General features: G+C 46.2%; 3 protein-coding genes across 3 annotated transcripts; all 3 read right to left on the bottom strand.

The window, feature by feature from the left end:
* Positions 1 to 1,292: 1,292 nt before the first annotated feature.
* LOC142194222 (olfactory receptor 52P1-like) lies at positions 1,293 to 2,264 on the bottom strand. The gene has a single exon (XM_075263239.1). It carries the CDS (start codon positions 2,256 to 2,258, stop codon positions 1,293 to 1,295), a length of 966 nt encoding a protein of 321 aa, XP_075119340.1. The 5' UTR covers positions 2,259 to 2,264.
* Positions 2,265 to 4,945: 2,681 nt separating this feature from the next.
* Positions 4,946 to 5,917, bottom strand: LOC142194221 (olfactory receptor 52K1-like). Its single transcript, XM_075263237.1, has one exon. The coding sequence runs from the start codon at positions 5,909 to 5,911 to the stop codon at positions 4,946 to 4,948; it is 966 nt and encodes a 321-aa protein (XP_075119338.1). The 5' UTR covers positions 5,912 to 5,917.
* A 3,719-nt stretch (positions 5,918 to 9,636) lies between these two features.
* Positions 9,637 to 10,563, bottom strand: LOC142193994 (olfactory receptor 52P1-like). Its single transcript, XM_075263021.1, has one exon. The coding sequence runs from the start codon at positions 10,561 to 10,563 to the stop codon at positions 9,637 to 9,639; it is 927 nt and encodes a 308-aa protein (XP_075119122.1).
* Positions 10,564 to 19,838: the final 9,275 nt, after the last annotated feature.

Below are 19,838 nucleotides of genomic sequence, written 5' to 3'. Positions count from 1 at the left end.
AACAATCCTATTCACTATACAGCATGGAATCTAACAATCGAACGCTTTAATTGTTAGAATCCATGCTGTGTAGTGATTTTTTTTAATCACTAAGTAGCCAGAGGATTTTTTATTCATCCTCTGGATACTTAGTCCCCCCTGGTGTCCACTTACCTGCAGAGATGGCTGGTCTGGTGCCTGGTGTTCTCGTTCTTCTTCGCCTCGCTGCCCCCTCCCTGCTAAGTTAGGAGAGTGTGGGCGGGTACTGGGAGGGGAAACGTCACATCTCCCCGCCCTGTACCTGCCCACACTCTCCTAAGCTACAAGCCCCGCCTTCTTTCTAGCTCTTTAACACTAACCTGGGAGGCGGGGGGCAGCGAGGCAAAGAACAAGAACACCGGGCACCGGACCAGCCGTTTCTGCAGGTAAGTAGCTACTAGAGATGTTAGCTATTCTCCGATTAGAATGAATGGATGCAGCCGGTACATAGGGGGTTAAGGCTGTGTGTCGGTTACTTCCATTCATTCCTATGGAACCGCAGCCGAGACTTCACACTAAGTATACACTCCACTCAGAATGAGCGGAGTGTATACTCAGTGTGAAGGCTAACATTGTTAGCTTTTCCCACAATGATTGGCTAGTAGCAAAGCATTGTGGGAAATAATCACCAATCTCGATCCCACCTAAAAAGATCGCGTTCGTTATTTCGATCGCGATCATGAAATTTTCTCGATCGCCGATCGGAATCCAATCTTTTCCGAACACGATCGCTCAACCCTAATCACAGATGATGGAGCCCTGTTCCCACTGACCACTCACTAATAACTAGAGATCGGTGATCCAATCCATTCTCAGCCGGTTCGACTCCAATATCCCAAACTGTTTTGGTATTAATGAAACCAGACAATGGCAGTTTTGACCCGGAGGAACTGAAACAGTCTCTTCAGACCTCAGAGTATCATCATTTCACCTCTGGTTCTATCCGAACTGGATCAACCCAAAAACAGACAAAATATAGACATTGTATAAATATGGAGAATTGTCGTTTACTGATATTTTTGTAATTTGAAATATTTTTTGGAATTCCGAATTTCTTACAATTTATTATTTACAATGTTCATTTAAGGATAAGACACAATAAGTGTTGGGTTCACAAACATTATATTAGATTACAATGTTACATTCATTGATAACAATCACCCGGACCCACAAAACAATCACTGTACGGCCAATATTAGAAGACTCCACCCCAGACAGTCCCTTCCAAAGAACACACAACAAGATGGAGAAAGAAACATCTACAGATCTCAGGTTTATTGGACTAAATCCACATTAGGTCCTATATAACAGTGTGTAAGCAGGTGGAGAGCGGCAGTGCGGATCTCCTGGGTCCTCACACCATAGATGATGGGGTTTAGCACTGGGGGGATGAGCAGGTAGAGGATGGACAGGATCACATGGAGGTAAGGAGCGATATGACCTATCCTATAAGTCAGGAAGGAAAACAGCCCCAAGGTGTAGACAGTGAGGATGATACCAATGTGGGACGTACATGTTCCAAAGGCCTTACTCTTGGCATCCTTAGAGGAAAGTCTCAAAACTGCCCTCAAGATCGAGACATAGGACGTACCAATGCATAACACGCCAAACCCAACAATTATCAAGAGCACAGTGACGCCATAGACACTATTGATGGTTGTGTCTGTACAGGCCAACTTCACCACCGCCATATGGTCACAGTAAGAGTGAGGGATGTGGTGGCTCTGGCAGAATGGGAGTCTATGGGCCATCCATGGGCAGGGAGTCACTACGATGGTTCCTCTTATCACCAGGGCTATCACTATTTTCCTTATTAACACGTTGGATAAAGCACTTGTGTAATGAAGAGGATTACAGATGGCCATGTATCTATCGAAGGCCATGGCCAGGTGGACTCCAGATTCTAGTGAGGTGAAACAATGAATGAAGAACATCTGTTTAAGACAAGATAGGAAGGAGATCTCCTTGTGACTGAGCCAGAAGATACAGAACACTTTTGGGGCAATGGAGATCGAAAGAACCAGATCAGTGATGGACAAAGTACAGAGGAAATAATACATGGGACTGTGGAGTCGGGGTTCCATCATAACGAGGAGCAGCGTCAGGAGGTTCCCGGATAAAGCAATGACATACATGATAAAGAGAGGAATCGATAGCCACACATGAGAAGACTCCAAGTCTGGGATCCCCTCCAGGATAAAGACACTTGTGTAAATGCTGGAGATATTGATGGACGCCATGACTCAGATTAAAATTAATGTATCATCCAAATCCAACATGGTGAAGAATCTTCATCACCAATGTTACAGAATTTATCCTTTTATTCAAAAGACATTAATATACAAATCAGTAACAAATTCTTTCTGACCGATCTTCTGAGCCAATCTGGATGTATGTAAGAGATAATCTTATTGTCGGCAGAGCAGATCCCCCTCGTGTTATGTGAAGTCTCAGGGCGTCAGAAGGTCCTTCCTTTGGAGATTGTTCAAATGATATTCTGTTGTAATTTTTACATTTTTGTGATCTCTCATAATATAACCTGCCCTGTGACATCTGTGTCACAAGGTCACCCTACCCTTAGGCCAGTACCTTCCACCCCTCCATCACTTGACTTTTTTAATGTCTCCCTGAGTCAGTCCTTACAATCTAACATTGTCCCTGAGATTAGAGATACAATCCTCCAATACGACTGATGTTATAGAATATTATTTACCTGCCCGGGACAGACGTGGCTTGGCTCACACAAGATACCATATCTCATGGTGGTCAGGTCTGGAAATGGCTGATTGATAGTATTTGTAGCACAGATGGGAATTACACTGGATGGACAGTCCTTGTGGGCCCGAGTCTACTGGAGATACATGAGGTCTTAGGTCAATACCTCGGTATATTGGTAAATTAATCCCTCAGCTGTGGCTGCATCTACTAATGGCCAAATTATCCCGGAATCTTCTAATGAACAAATTATCCATGTCTTGGAAGATGCCTTGAATCTTTTCTGCAGGCAAAGAATATGCCAATTGCCTGAATATTGTATCGTAAAGCTGTGTATGGCGGAGCAGATATAGGCCCCGCTTTATATAGTATAAAATATTGGCAGCTACCAATGGGATATATGTCATGTCACACTGCAGAGACATCCTGGGCCTGACCGATAAGTTTGACATGTATGACGTGTCCGTATTATACACACCCACAATCATCTCCATGGGATTCTATAGCTCCTTATTGATGAGACTACCTATGGGGACATATTCGGCCCCGTGTCCTGCCCTACTGTCTCGGTCAGGTGCCAGGCACTTTAGATTTTGATCATTGGATGATCACTAGGAGATCATTCATATCGGTGAACAGAAAAGACCTGCATGGAGGACATTATAGGCTATGGGGTCCACAGGTGTCTGCCGGTATCTGCTGGTTTAGAATATGGTCTCTCCATCGTTCACATCTGCTGGGGAACTTGTGAAGCTAGCCTAAGATGTGACAGCAATGGGGTGGTCAGCTTTCTGCACCTGTCCTCAGATCCTCGAAATACATATTGTATGTTTAGGCGGACAACAGCCCACCCCTCATAATACACACAGGCACACATTGGCCAAAGGTATCGACAGGTTAATTTACATCACATCGGCATTCAAAGCTTTACCCCAACTAAGATATGTTTTCCCTTTTCAAAGTTTTGGGTCGGTTTAGAGCAGCAAGGAAAAACTTATTTCATGTTATCCCGCACAGCCATTGTATGTTTTTGCTCCTCTCACCGCCTTCTCTCCCACCTTCCAAAAGCCGTAAACTTTTTTATTCTTTCAGTCAATGTGCTGTACGAGGACAGGTTTTTTGTGGAACAAATATAAGCTCCTAAAGACACCATCTAATAATTTGGTCTATGGTGTGCAGAAAAAAATAACACGTATCTATGTTCAGTACAATCATGGTCGCCACACATGGTCACAAAAATGTATTTTGTTTTTGCTGTTTTAACGCCTTTATAAAATACATAAAAAAATTTAGGAATTGCCATATTTTATTGACTTCTCCAACCGCAATACTAATAGGGATATACAGAATGAAATATAATAGAATACAATATTAGTAGAGGGGAACACTTTGACAGGCAGTCTGTTTGGTCCTTGATCAGCAGAAGTCCTGCACTTCACAGTCTTCACGGACAATGGTGATGTCACTCACGTACGAATATATCAGCCTATCTATGCCAATATTCTGGCATAGATGAGTAAGAACATGGCGCATCTTTGGGACACAGACTTCTCTTTTGATGCATCACATTCCCCATTCTATGTCTTGCTTGCTGCTTTCTCTGAGAGTGGGAGGAGTGGAGTGGAGAGTGGGCATAGTGATGTGGAGATTGGGTGTATCAGAGTGGAGAGTGGGCATCATTGGGTGGAGAGTGAATATAGTGCTCTGGGGAGTCGGAGTAGTGGAGGGTGGGCTTAGTGGGTTGGAAAGTGGGTGTATCGGAGTGGAGAGTGGGCATAGTGATGTGGAGATTGGGTGTATAGGAGTGGAGAATGGGCATCATTGGGTGGAGAGTAGACATAGTGCTCTGGGGAGTGGGAGTAGAGGAGTGGAGAATGGGCATAATGGGGTGGAGAGTGGGCGTACTGGGTGGAGTGGGTTGGGATGCCTCATCCAGGCATATTTATTATAGCTCATCCATAAAACTAACGTGAGATATATAGAAGATCTTTAAGATTCTGTGGAGCTTCTTTCACCTCTCCTGGCCTTTAATAAATCTGATGCAGGAAAATCCAGTTGTGATGAATTTCTCTGAATGTTTTTTCTGGTTTATTTATTTTTAGATTTAATCTGGGGAAATTGTCTTAGACAATCCATGATAACTGAGCTCAGTATATCAGGATGATCTTCCTCAGTCTCATCACACTGAAGGAAACATCTACAGATCTCAGGTTTATTGGTCTAAAGCCACATTAGGTCCTATATAACAGTGTGTAAGCAGGTGGAGAGCGGCAGTGCGGATCTCCTGGGTCCTCACACCATAGATGATGGGATTTAGCACTGGGGGGATGAGCAGGTAGAGGATGGACAGGATCACATGGAGGTAAGGAGCGATATGACCTATCCTATAAGTCAGGAAGGAAAACAGCCCCAAGGTGTAGAAAGTGAGGATGATACCAATGTGGGACGTACATGTTCCAAAGGCCTTACTCTTGGCAGTCTTAGAGGAAAGTCTCAAAACAGCCCTTAATATGAGGACATAGGACACAGTTATAAATGTCACATCAAATACAATGACTATCAAGACCACAGTCAAGCCATAAGCATTATTAATGGTTGTGTCCGTGTAGGATAACGTCACCACCGCCATGTGGTCACAGTAGGAATGAGGGATGTGGTGGCTCTGGCAGTATGGAAGTCTACTGGCCATCCATGGGCAGGGAGTCACTACGATGGTTCCTCTTATCACCAGGGCTATCACTATTTTCACAATTAAAGTGTTGGTTAAAGCACTTGTGTAATGAAGAGGATTACAGATGGCCATGTATCTATCGAAGGCCATGGCCAGGAGGACTCCAGATTCTAGTGAGGTGAAACAATGGATGAAGAACATCTGTACAAGACAAGATAGGAAGGAGATCTCCTTGTGATTGAGCCAGAAGATACAGAAAACCATTGGTGCAATGGAGCTCGAAAGAACCAGATCAGTGAGGGACAAAGTACAGAGGAAATAATACATGGGACTGTGGAGCCGGGGTTCCATCATAACGAGGAGCAGCGTCAGGAGGTTCCCGGATAAAGCAATGACATACATGATAAAGAGAGGGATCGATAGCCACATATGAAAAGACTCCAAGTCCGGGATCCCCTCCAGTATAAAGACACTTGTGTAAATGCTGGAGATATTGATGGACGCCATGACTCAGATTAACATTAATGTATCATCCACATCAAGCTGATTGATTCCTTTACCCCATGCAGATGATGGCCACATTCTCAGGACTAACACCCCTGATATTCTTCACCACTTGCATTATGTACCTGTTTGGTCCAGACTCCGGTCAGATCACACACTGCTCCATATCTCCAGCCTGAAGATGGTTTATAGTATTTATTGCAGTGATGTCAGTAATGTGGTGAGGACAGTCCTTATGGGCCAAGGTTCCCTAGACACACATGGTCTCACCAACTAATACCTCAGAATCAAGGTAAATTGATCCCTGAGCTGCGGCTACATCCAGGAGACTTCTAAAAAACAAAGTTTAGAAGATGCAATGCTTTGCAGACACTTAATTGTCCAGATCATGGTCCATCCATTGGCTTATGTCCTGCAGAATGAAGTAGAGGATAGGAGATGTAAGGGGCTCTGGATGGAGGTAATAGTCCTCTGTCATGGTGGTGATGGTCTTCCCTACAAACCTTGTCACTCTCTGAGCAGGTACAGTGAGGGGGACATTGCACTTACAATGTCCAGCTCAGGAGATAATAAAACGTCTGGTTCCTTCAAGGTCTTCACATTCGGTTAGATTCCACCATGTCATTATTTATTTAACAGAATCTAGACCAAAATGCAGAATCCTTCTGTGAAAACCTAAGTGCCCCCATGAATCAATAGCCTGTAGAGTCACCATTACAGCCATATCTTGAAGGTCTGATCATAGGATTTCTATTGGGTCGGGGTCTGGACAGTGACTGAGCCCCAGATTACACTTTGATACTTCCCTTTGCCAGTCATTCTGCAGTAGATTTACTGCTGTGCTCATGACTATTGTCCTGATCCATCATGACCCAGTTTGGCCAAGCTTTAGCTGTTGTATAGACGGCCTCACCTCTGACTCTACAGTACTTTGGTGTACAGAGAAGTTCATGGTCAGCTCAGTGACAACAAGGTGCCCAGATCGTGTGGCTGAAAAACAAGCCCCGATCATCCCCCTCCACCATCGTACCTTTGGGTTGGTATGAGGTGATTGTGTTTGTTTTTTGACAAATGCGATGCTGCATTGTTCAGATGTAACTTTACTTACTTCATCAGTTTCCTCTTTTCCTAGAATGTGGAACTTTTGTGAGACCTGGGCATTGCATGATGGATGGGTTCGGCTCCGGGCACCAGGGTTTGTCAGCCATGAAACACTACGATGTTAGGGATCTCTTGAGATTGCAGAGTAACTCACCTTCCCTCACCTCTCCTGGGCTCCCTTATGGCGGCCAGTGCATGTTCCCCGCTATCTTTGGTTCTCTTCAGCTTTCGTTCAGCCTCTCTTGTGATGTCACGGGCTCCTTTTTTAATGCTGGGGCCTGAGATTGGTTCTCAACCATCGCCAACATCATGATACTTGTGGAAATTACCAATTGATATTTGCTTAAAAAGCACTTGCTTATCTGTCTTTGTGTGCTCAGAAAGTTGTCAGATATGTCTAAGTGGTGGTTGGCATTGGACGCCACTAATGAAACATTTGCACCAATTTTTTAACACCGCCCTGGCACTGCCAAACAATATGGATTAGATGTGTAGGTGCCCGCTGCCATGGCTGCCATATACAAACACACAAAGCCGCGGCACCTCTCTTTCATTGCTACTACGACAATGAGGTTCTTAGTGCACATTTTGATCAAATTCTGAAAGCCCATCTACCTAGGACAAGGTGACCTCTTTGGATGAGACTCTAAACTACAAAGACTTGCAAATAAAAGGTAAATGAAGTTCAGCCATATCTGGCAGACAGGCCATGTGTAAAACCATATAAAGAGGTCACCTTGTCATTGTCACATGTGCTAAGAACCTCATTGGTATCTCAGGAATTTCACCGCCTGTCTTATGTTGGCCTTGCTGGATGGGGCTGTTACTATAGTGCTCCATGGTGCTGCCATGTTTCTAAGCAACAAGCCCATAAAGATGGTGGCTTATTCAAGGAGGAGCCATCCTTCTGTGTCTTGGCTACTGGTTGCCGTTCATACTCTATCCTGGCTCTCGTTTCTTGTCCTACTGTTTCTAGCTCTGCGATGGCCTGGTCTTGACCTTTGGCTACTTCCTAGCTATAGCTTCTGCCTCTCCAGTTGGCTGTACGTGTGATATGACTATTGTTCTGCTCCTCTGGTCTCATCATCCTCCAGTCTGTCTGGGGTGATATGAAGAGACAGACAGATTGGAGCAAGCAACATCCACAGAAGATATGGGCTTAGTTCTCCAAAATGGCGGCGGGAACAACCTCCCTGCCAAATACTGTCTGAAAGTTTGACAAGAAGGAGAAGGCCAAAGGTCACACCAAGTATGGTTGGGATTTACATTTCTCTTTTCTTTATTGACTTCATTGTGTTACAAATCATGTTGATTAGAAATTTTTTAAAACTCTGAACCCAAATTTTTTGAGGTTCAACACTGACAAACCAGTATCATACTTTGGGGTTTCTCCAGACCTAAGAGTGTAAAAAGTGGAGACCAAGGGAGGGACAGAAGCATAAAAACACTTGTACTTACAGCCACATATCTGAGCATCTCGATGTCGGTGCACCCCATGTGACTGCTGGGTCCCAGTCATGGGTTTCAGCAAACCCCTGCGGATGGGGACCACGATGGAGTCCAGGAAAGGTGAGTATATCTATCATTAAATGTTATGTTTGGGCACCTCCCCTGGCCCTCTGCTTATATATTAATATTCTTGGATCTTGAGAGACTCCAGAGTAAACCAATAGCAGTTCTCGTTCATACCAAGCAAATTCAGGCAAAAACTACTGGACGAATCTCACAACTCCTCGCTGAGACTCCGTCCATGTTACTGGGATAACTGGGACCAATAGCAAGCCAAAAGCTGTTTATATATCCATGGTGTCTTATTCCTGGACTGTCTTCATATATCAGGGTCACACCCAGATGTGGCAAACAATCTGGGCAGCAGGAATCGGGCTGATAGAAGTTGACCCAAATTATTGGTTCTCTTGTGTCCAGAAGGTCCACACCACCAAAAAGGATAAAATGTAAAGAATTTGTTGAACCCAATTACATTGGTGAACATACAAAGGCCTCCAGCCGTGGGTAATAAGGTCTACAGCTTTACTAAACCACATGAGATCTGGAAACTGGACTTCATGCCAATTACTAAAGCTGAAGTTCCTTTTACCTGGACTGGAGTCCTTTGTTCATGGACTGCCACATTCATAACCAGCATTCTCCATATAGCAAGGTGTGGGCGATATCTGAGCTGGACCTTTGCCCTTGCTTCCCAATTACAATGATGGGTCTGTAAACTCTTTACTGATTCTGTGGACTTGTTGGACCCCTCCCCCCAATAAGATCCTGGAATACGATGGACAAGGCAGAGAAGGTGACATTTTATTATTTTACTACTAGAACTGAATACAATTGACTTTTATACTACACTTTGCAGTCCTTGTCTGTTGTCTTTTTCAGGGTATGGCTTCTACTGGAGGCAACATTGACTAGCAAGTTCCATAGACTGGCCACCAAAGTCATCTGGTCTATGTTTTTTCCATAGGAACAGAACAAATTCCTGATTTGGTTACGATTTGACTATTTGGCACAAGCATGTCACAGATTTCTGTTTTTCTTGCATCTTTTGGGTCTATCAACGTAGGTCTGGTGAAGAAACCCGGGTCACTATAGAAATCGCAGCATAAACCTCAAGAGTCTTAGAAAATACCAGTTATTCTTTTGCGAATTTCTTTGGTTCTTGCTCCATAAATCATGGGATTGCACATGGGTGGAATGAGGATATAAAGATTGGCAAGAATAATGTGAACGTGGAGAGGAATGTTATGTCCAAACCGATGGGTGAAGAAGGAGAAGAGAGCCGGGACATAAGAGATGAGGATGACGCAGATGTGGGGGGCGCAGGTGCCCAAAGCCTTGTGACGAGCCTCCTTGGAGGACAATCGAAAGACTGTCCTAACTATGGCCGAATAGGACACAGATATACATATAACATCTACAGCGATGACCAGCAGAGCCACGGTCAAGCCATATATCTGGTTTATGGTGGTATCGGTACAAGCGATCTTCACCACCGCCATGTGTTCACAGTAAGTGTGTGCAATGATATTGGTTCTGCAGTAGGACAACCTCCTGATCAGAAATGGAGCTGGAGCCATGAGCAAGGAACCTCTAATTATTGCTAGGATCCCAATTTTGGCAATGAGAGAGTTGGTTAGGATTGAAGTATATCTGAGGGGATGGCAAATAGCGACATAGCGGTCAAACGCCATAGCCAGGAGGACTGTGGACTCCATCATAGATAGGGAATGGATAAAGAAGAGCTGGGCCAGACACGCATTAAAGGCTATCTCATTGTCATTAAACCAGAAGATACAAAGGTTTTTGGGGGTCGTCGTTGCTGAGGCCACCAGGTCAATAATCGATAACATACAAAGGAACAGATACATTGGTTTATGAAAGGTCTCCTGGGGTAAAATGATAATGAGCATGACAATGTTCCCCAGGACAGTCAGGACGTACATCAAACACATGGGAATGGAGATCCAGAACTCGGCCACCTCTAGGTCAGGGATGCCAATCAGGATGAAGTTCTCAGGTTGGTAAAAAGTTTCATTTTGTGACATTGCTGGTGGACCTTCTGTAATTACAGGAAACAATGAGTTATAAAAATCCATCCAATATGTCTTATACATATGATAAGAGTAGCTTTGTCATGGAAATACGTTTTTGAGTATCTACTCGATGTGGCTGCTCGGTGTTGTCCTTCTTTGATTCTCTAGACTTACTGTATCTGCTGCACTACTTGTGGATCTGCAGGTTCAGAGCTCAGTGGGGGGTCCTATCAAATTCCTCTTGGTGGTGGTGGCAACCAATCCCCGTTCTTTGGACATTGTAAGCCTCACACCAACCAGCCCATGAACACACAAATTCTGCTCTGAATCCACTTTCTGCCTCTTCTGTTCCCTGTTACTCTATTGACATCTTCTCACTGTTATGAGGGGTGGGTGGGCTCCTGTATAATATGGGGGAGGGGGGACTTCAAAGTGAAATGGAAATTATACACTTAGAACTGTGATGTCATATAAAAGCTGAGAATCTCCTCCTCCTCCGTCTGACACCAGAACCAGGATGATAGGCTTTGTATTGTACATGAAGCATTGCTGACATGTTAGGGGCACTGTAAGGTCCTTCTACACCTTTAGATGTCCGAATAGAACGAGCTCCAATTCACTCATTCTATGCGCTCGTTTGTATTGGAATAATTACCCCAAACGTTGCAAAATCACTGGGAGAGGAACGATTGCTAATGTCATCAGCGGCACATCCTAGATGACAGCGGCCTATGTGCTGGGGAGAATCTGTAGCTTTTAGGCTGAGGCCTCACATTGCCGAAACGTGGTCCCACTGTCATCTATCCCTGTGCTGGGTCACTATGATGTCACAATACAGGGATAGTAAAAAAAAATTCATAACAGAAGGTGCAAATAAAAAAAAATCATATTGGGGCTGTCATCGCTATTGCCGGTGGTGGCTCCGCTATGTGGAGACAACTTGACTCCCCCCCATACAGTCAAAGTGGAAACCAGAAGTAGACTATGTAGTGTCAGATAGTCATAGCTGTGGGCACGCTCCCTCACAACCAGAAATGATCAATTCCCCGTGCTAGCAGCCCTGGTATCCAATAACTATTCACAATTGTCTCAGAGCGCCCACCATCCCCATAATATTCTCATAAAGAAGGGGTTCAGGGGAGCAAAGATGAAAGAGGACAAACCTACCAGGGACAGATGATACAGTCACCATACTACAAAGAGATTCCACCATTAAAATACATTGTTTTCTAGTTAACACATCGGAATAGCCTTAAGAAAGGCTATTCGTCTCCTACCTTTATCAGTCCCCTCTGGCTCGCCATTCGGTAGAAATACCGGTATGCAAATGAGTTCTCTTGCAGCACTGAGGGTGTCCCTAATGCTGCCAGAGAACTCTTTCCAGCAACGCCTCCATCTTCTTCTGCAAGCAGCTCTTCTGCCATCTTCTTCCGGCTGGGGTCACACTCCGCTCTTGTGCACATGCACAGTACGCTCCTGTTCTCCATAGAACTACAGGAGCGTACTGTGCATGCGCGCTTAAGCGGCCTTCAAAAAATGGCCGCCGACCGGCCTGTGCACTCGGCTTTTGCCTGCATCCCGATGGCAGAGCCGACTGTGCAGGCGCCAGAGTGTGACCCCAGCCGGAAGAAGACGGCAGAAGAGGCGCTTGCAGAAGAAGATGGAGGCGGCGCTGGAGAGTTCTCTCGCAGTATTGGGGACGTCCCCAGTGCTGTTTGAGTTGCATACAGGTAAAAACTGGTATTTCTACCGAACGGCGACTGATAAAGGTAGGAGACAAGTAGTCTTTCTTAAGAACTGATAAAGCCTTTCTTAAGGTTATTCCAACGTGTTAACTAGAAAAAAAAACGTGTTTTAATGGTAGAATCCCTTTAAAGACCTGACTCAATCCTCAGAGGAGACCACCAAGAGAACCAGCCTGCAGGAAATTCATTGATCAAGGAGGTGACACTGGTGCCGGTGTATCCCAAGTCTATTGCTCGCTATATCTGCTACTACAATATACATGTGTCAGAGCCCTGGATTATATGGCCAGGACATGGAATGAAACATCAGCAGTGCCCCCTATAGATTCTTACTGGCCACATACACGTCATCACTGCCAGCTCAGTACATTGGCTGGGCTAGCAGGGCACTGACTATTAGGAACAGTAATATGGAATATGTATTATGTCCCTCTGTTATCTGTAGTCTGGATATCTCTCGCACTCGGTGGAGGTTATTCTTCTGATCAGGGACAATTGTCTCACCGTAGTCTCCGTGTCCTCGGCATCTATGGCTGTTCTCTGGTGTATTGGACTCATCATGTTAATGGCTTTGCTGGTTTTTATTAAGAGTTCTCCGAAGACCTGAGAGCGGCCTGTACTTACAATGAGCCGAGAGACCTGATCTGCGAACTCCTCCATGTGACAGAACAGATCGGGATTATCAGTTTATTATTCAGTCTGCTTAATAGAAGTTATGTAAAGAGTAACCCAAACCTGCAGCGAGTGTCTGAGCCCAACGATAGTATGACTATGGGACCCCTCGCCACCAGCGACCAGATAGTCTGACATTATCTATAGCGTTCAGTTTCAAAATGAGCAAAAATAACAAAAAAATAAAAAATATATACGTTTTTTTTCAAAATGTCATTGAGCTTGGGTAGAGTTGGGCAGAGGTCTCCATCTGGTCCAACCCATGACAATGGCCCTCGGTGACAATATATATATATATATATATATATATATATATATATATATAGTGTGTGTGTTTATCTAATTCTAAGTCATGAAGTTGTCTAAGTGAATTAAAATAAGACTGTGAAGATGGATTCAACTTACCACCACCACCACGGACCTCATGAAGGACCAGGAATGTTAGGACAGCAGTGATACATCTCCACCGGTCAGACTCCAAGCCGATTTATCCTTACAGTACATCGTATGCTTATGTCTTATATCCTGGTCTATAATAAGGTGGGGACATCCAAGAACTCCCCATGGTGTGTCCTTAGAGATGATCTAAACTCCCCAAGGCTTAGAGGAAGAACCTGTCTCCTCTAGATGAGCCTTGTTCCTCTGAGATGTCCCTCAGGAGCGGAGCTCTAGGACAGTCTTGGCCTCCTCGTACTTGGCTTAGTAAGTTTCCGTTTCTAGTTATCAGAAGGTGAAGTCATTATTTACAAATAATATATGGCAGAGATGGCTGAATCCGTTTATATGGTCGGAGATCTTCGGTGACTTTGGGTCATTCTAATTTTAATGGAATAAGGAGAAGAAATATTTTAGATGAGCTGACTCCTCATAAAAAGTTGGGAGATCTTTGGACAAACAATTTTACAAATTCATAAAATGAACTAAAAATATTTCATATTCAATATTTCAACCATTAAGGGTAAAACAGATATGGGAGTAGGTCTAGGGGCATTGTGGGTGTAGAGTGAGAGAGTAGGGCATGCCAGGCAACGATTGTACTATATAGGAGAGAGCTTATACTGGGGGTGGGTGCTTGGATGCCCCACAGTGCCAGCAGGGTATACAATGGGAATGGGGACCTAAATAATCCAACCTATTAGTGACACACTCTTCTGTGATGCCTTTATCCATATTTGCCGCACTAATGGATTGTTAGGGTTGAGTGATCGGGATCAGAAAAGATCGGATTCCGATCAGTGATCGAGCAAATTTCACGACCGCGATTGGAATCCCGATCCCTTTAGGCAGGATCGAGGTCTGACGTTCGTTCCCACAATGCTTGGCTACTGGCCAAAGCTAACATTAGGGTTGAGTGAACGGGATCGGGAAAGATCAGATCCCGATCGGTGATTGAGCAAATTTCACGATCGCGATCGGCTGGAAAATGATCGGAAATCGGATTTTAAAAACGATCCTGAAATCTCCAGATCGGCTCAACCCTATTGATTGTTTAAATTGCAATTGAGATTGTAGTAGGATCGCTACATAGTTATACAGCATCAACTACACATCATAGAGGACATGGACCCCATGACTGTTCTGTTTCCATGAGATTGTGACATTGTTGCTCATATCATATATACCATTGTGTATTTGAGTATTTGTTGCCCGGACTCGTATATGGATCTGTAGCACTTATAGTCATTTTTGAGTAATCCACTTGGATGATATTGTAAGTCACGCTTGTTGCTATATGAACATGCTACAGTTACCTCTTTAATATCACACAGGTGCGTGTCCCCCTCCCCCATTGTCTGTCTGACACCCCTTTTTCTATCTGTGATTTTTATTATTTAAACTTTATTAAAGTCATTTTTTAAACATTATTTTATTTTGAGTTTTTGTTATTTTGAGATCACCTGAACAACCCCCCTTTCACTGATAAAGAGCAGAGGGATTGCACAAGTTGTATGGCCACATTGTCACTGGAAGGACTTGCTACAAGGATCCAGGGCTCTATAGTAAGTGTGCAGGTCAGTAAGTCCCATTAGGTGGATGTAGGAGCTGATCATAACTAATCCTGGGGCGTTTCTGGTTCTAGCCCTTTAATTTTGGACGGAAGTTTTTGGAATCAGGAGGTTGATTATTATACTGTGAGGTTTTTTCAGGCACCAGAATATAATAACCGGGGGCAAGGAGAGGTGTGTAAGAATAATAATAATATAAAAACATTTCCTCACGTCTCCTGGGCTCCTCCGGCATCCTGGTCTGTTACCTTGGCTGTAAGCCATCTTGTTTGAAATTATTCCTCCAATTGTTTGCACTTCATTTCCTTGGTCCCTGGCCTGTTCTATTTCCTGTTCTAGAATTAAAAAACAGATGGCGTCATTCACTGCTCTCTGGAGGGGAGGGGGGCTGAGTTCTCGGGGTCACACTTACTTTGAGTTATTATCTCCTGTGTGTTAGTTAATCGTGTCAGCTAATTGCAGTTTACTGATAAAGGCTCTGTGCCTGTGTTTCTCCTTATGTAAGTCTGTTGTTTGTCGTAGCAGCATGTAAGTGCACTCCTACTGTAATGTCTCTGCCTGTTCGGGTCACTGCGCCACCCTCTGCTTGCATGCTGCGGTGCAGGAGGCATGTGCAGTTTCATTCCTTGCTTAGAGTTTTTGTTTGCACTGTGTGAATATAGCTCTATTTCTGTAATTGATTTTCCACCACACCCGACTCCTTCACCTTCATTTCCCTCTGCTCTTCTAATAGTTAAGTTTAGTCTTGCCCTGTGATTGACAGGGCGGGGTCTTCCTCCCTATGTATTCTTGTCTCACATTCACATTGGTGCTTGCTATTGCTTTGTGCATGCTGGCTTTCTCTTGCTGTATATTCGTGTATTCTGATTCTTGACCTCTGGCTTTCCCTATTGACTACTCTTTTGGATATTGATTTTGACACTGCATTGCTTGACTGTTACTGACCCCTGGCTAGCTGACCTCCCTTGTTGTTTTTTGTCTTGTCTACGTTTCATGTGTCACGTATGTAGGAAGGGTTTTCTCGCCCAGTTGTCGCCTATTACCCAGGATAGGACCGGCAATCAGGAAGGGACAGTGGGGGGTTCAGACCAGGGCTCACTGTCTCTTGTGCCCCTTCCTCCAGAGTTCATCTACAGCACTGGGGCACTGCTGTCTGCACTTCCCTAGCACCCGCCCTGTGTAATGTAATATTACTGTACATATATGATATACATTTATATTAGATTTCTATTAATCATAATAAATCATCTCTCATGATAAAGACAATAGTAACCCTTGCACTGCCGAAGGAAAACGGTTAGGACTGCTGTGCTGGGGCTGCTAAGTGACGGGGTTTGGAATCAATACACCCGCCGTCACTTGCTTATGATATAAACGTTATATATTTCGGGGACACGTGGGTCAGGGTCTCTTACCCTTCGTCCATCTTGACGTGAGGAAACGCCCGCCCACCCTTGCCCTCACGGTTTTGATTGGCTTTAGTTTTGTTTTTGTTTCTTCTTCGTTGTCACAGCACTGCGGGAGTGTGCCACGTCTCGTGGCGAGAGGAGCGAGAGTGTTTTAGAAGTTTGTTAAATAAAGCTGTGGCCAACCCACTTCAAATCCACGCCTGACGTCCTGTAAGTTATTTGTTGGTTTAGCGACACCAAGGGGCGGTTCTGTCTATATACTGAGGAGCTTCATAGAGTTCTGTTAAACAAACAGTTAAAGCCGCCTCTCCCCAGCTTGTTGAAGAATACACAAAGTGAGAAGAAGAGACAGCAAGCAAACAGCTGAGAGAGAAGGGAAAACCACTTTAACCTAAATCCCCCTGGTCACAACCTGCATTACTAGGGGGCTGTATACCTCCTTTCAGTTGCTTTGTCCAAGTGACATTTTGAATGTAAAATGAACCCCATGTACCGTGTCATCCGCCAGTGTGAACGTCTATGGGCTGTAGTGACGGAGAATTATAGAACATGGTCTGTTTGTCTAAATGACTATTTGATTAAGTAAATTTAGTAATTGTCAAATAAATGTAAAATTCATGTAAATCCTCCTGGCCATGGCCGGCGCTTATATCGGGATAGATTCCGCCTTCAGTCTCTTTGTCCAAGTGACAATTTGTCAAATAAATAAAAAGTTCAATGAAATTCAGTTTTCTAACCTTTATATGAGAGTATTATAATCTGCAGTGCCAACCTGATGGACATCAGCAAACGCACAAGTGTGTAAGATATTATACGTGTGAACATGAGGTGTAAGCGGATGGCCGGTCAGGTAATGGAGGGGGTGTAAGCGGATGGCCGGTCAGGTAATGGAGGGGGTGTAAGCGGATGGCCGGTCAGGTAATGGAGGGGGTGTAAGCGGATGGCCGGTCAGGTAATGGAGGGGGTGTAAGCGGATGGCCGGTCAGGTAATGGAGGGGGTGTAAGCGGATGGCCGGTCAGGTGATGGAGGGGGTGTAAGCGGATGGCCGGTCAGGTGATGGAGGGGGTGTAAGCCGATGGCCGGTCAGGTGATGGAGGGGGTGTAAGCCGATGGCCGGTCAGGTGATGGAGGGGGTGTAAGCCGATGGCCGGTCAGGTGATGGAGGGGGTGTAAGCGGATGGCCGGTCAGGTGATGGAGGGGGTGTAAGCGGATGGCCGGTCAGGTGATGGAGGGGGTGTAAGCGGATGGCCGGTCAGGTGATGGAGGGGGTGTAAGCGGATGGCCGGTCAGGTGATGGAGGGGGTGTAAGCCGATGGCCGGTCAGGTGATGGAGGGGGTGTAAGCCGATGGCCGGTCAGGTGATGGAGGGGGTGTAAGCCGATGGCCGGTCAGGTGATGGAGGGGGTGTAAGCGGATGGCCGGTCAGGTGATGGAGGGGGTGTAAGCGGATGGCCGGTCAGGTGATGGAGGGGGTGTAAGCGGATGGCCGGTCAGGTGATGGAGGGGGTGTAAGCGGATGGCCGGTCAGGTGATGGAGGGGGTGTAAGCGGATGGCCGGTCAGGTGATGGAGGGGGTGTAAGCCGATGGCCGGTCAGGTGATGGAGGGGGTGTAAGCGGATGGCCGGTCAGGTGATGGAGGGGGTGTAAGCCGATGGCCGGTCAGGTGATGGAGGCGGTGTAAGCGGATGGCCGGTCAGGTGATGGAGGGGGTGTAAGCGGATGGCCGGTCAGGTGATGGAGGGGGTGTAAGCCGATGGCCGGTCAGGTGATGGAGGGGGTGTAAGCGGATGGCCGGTCAGGTGATGGAGGGGGTGTAAGCCGATGGCCGGTCAGGTGATGGAGGCGGTGTAAGCCGATGGCCGGTCAGGTGATGGAGGGGGTGTAAGCGGATGGCCGGCCAGGTGATGGAGGGGGTGTAAGCGGATGGCCGGCCAGGTGATGGAGGCGGTGTAAGCGGATGGCCGGCCAGGTGATGGAGGGGGTGTAAGCGGATGGCCGGCCAGGTGATGGAGGGGGTGTAAGCGGATGGCCGGTCAGGTGATGGAGGCGGTGTAAGCGGATGGCCGGTCAGGTGATGGAGGGGGTGTAAGCGGATGGCCGGTCAGGTGATGGAGGGGGTGTAAGCCGATGGCCGGTCAGGTGATGGAGGGGGTGTAAGCCGATGGCCGGCCAGGTGATGGAGGGGGTGTAAGCGGATGGCCGGCCAGGTGATGGAGGGGGTGTAAGCCGATGGCCGGCCAGGTGATGGAGGGGGTGTAAGCCGATGGCCGGCCAGGTGATGGAGGGGGTGTAAGCCGATGGCCGGCCAGGTGATGGAGGGGGTGTAAGCCGATGGCCGGCCAGGTGATGGAGGGGGTGTAAGCCGATGGCCGGCCAGGTGATGGAGGGGGTGTAAGCCGATGGCCGGCCAGGTGATGGAGGGGGTGTAAGCCGATGGCCGGCCAGGTGATGGAGGGGGTGTAAGCCGATGGCCGGTCAGGTGATGGAGGGGGTGTAAGCCGATGGCTGGCCAGGAGATGGAGGGGGTGTAAGCCGATGGCCGGTCAGGTGATGGAGGGGGTGTAAGCGGATGGCCGGTCAGGTAATGGAGGGGGTGTAAGCGGATGGCCGGTCAGGTAATGGAGGGGGTGTAAGCGGATGGCCGGTCAGGTAATGGATGGGGTGTAAGCGGATGGCCGGTCAGGTATTTCAGAGTTCCGGTTACTGGGCTGGATTTTTAGGAAAGACAGGTAGGTAGGTAGTGGGACCTGTCATTCCACCCCCCTCCAGTCCACACTTTGGGGATGTTCCGGCAGTGACTCAGCTGCAGAGAGTCTCCTCGTCAGGGAGGATTAAGAAGCTCCAGCAGCAGACCGGGGGCAGAGCTTGGCTGGAGAGCTGACAGAGAGGTCATATATTGGAGCTGTGTCCTGAATGATTCTCTGGCTTTTGGATTTCTGTTCCTCTAGGTGAGGTCGCCTATTCTATGATTAGTTAGTGCCGGGCAGGGAGGGATTGCTGTAGTGTTCCCTTTTGTTGCTGCACTACCTTTATGGGGGAAAATAAACTCTACCTTTGTTTTGGACTAAAGAAACTGGACTTGTGTGTCTGTGCCCCCCCCCCCCCCTTATGTGTCTATGCCCCCCCACCTAGCAACCCCAATCCCTGACAGTATATATATATATATATATATATATATATATATACCCCATCTCCAGGAGATAACACCACCATATATACCCCACCTACCCCACCTAGCAACCGCAGACCCTGACAGTATATATATATATATATATATATATATATATATATATATATATACATACCCCATCTCCAGGAGATAACACCACCATATATACATATATACCCCACCTAGCAACCCCAGACCATGACAGAGGATAATCACATGCCTCCGACTGATGCCAATGTATGGCTCTGCCATCTGACCACATGAATGATGCTGCTGCCAATGT

Source organism: Leptodactylus fuscus, chromosome 2 (genome assembly GCF_031893055.1).
Source record: "Leptodactylus fuscus isolate aLepFus1 chromosome 2, aLepFus1.hap2, whole genome shotgun sequence".
In the NCBI taxonomy this organism is placed as follows: Eukaryota; Metazoa; Chordata; class Amphibia; order Anura; family Leptodactylidae; genus Leptodactylus; species Leptodactylus fuscus.
This window is presented reverse-complemented; position numbering and strand designations above follow the sequence as displayed.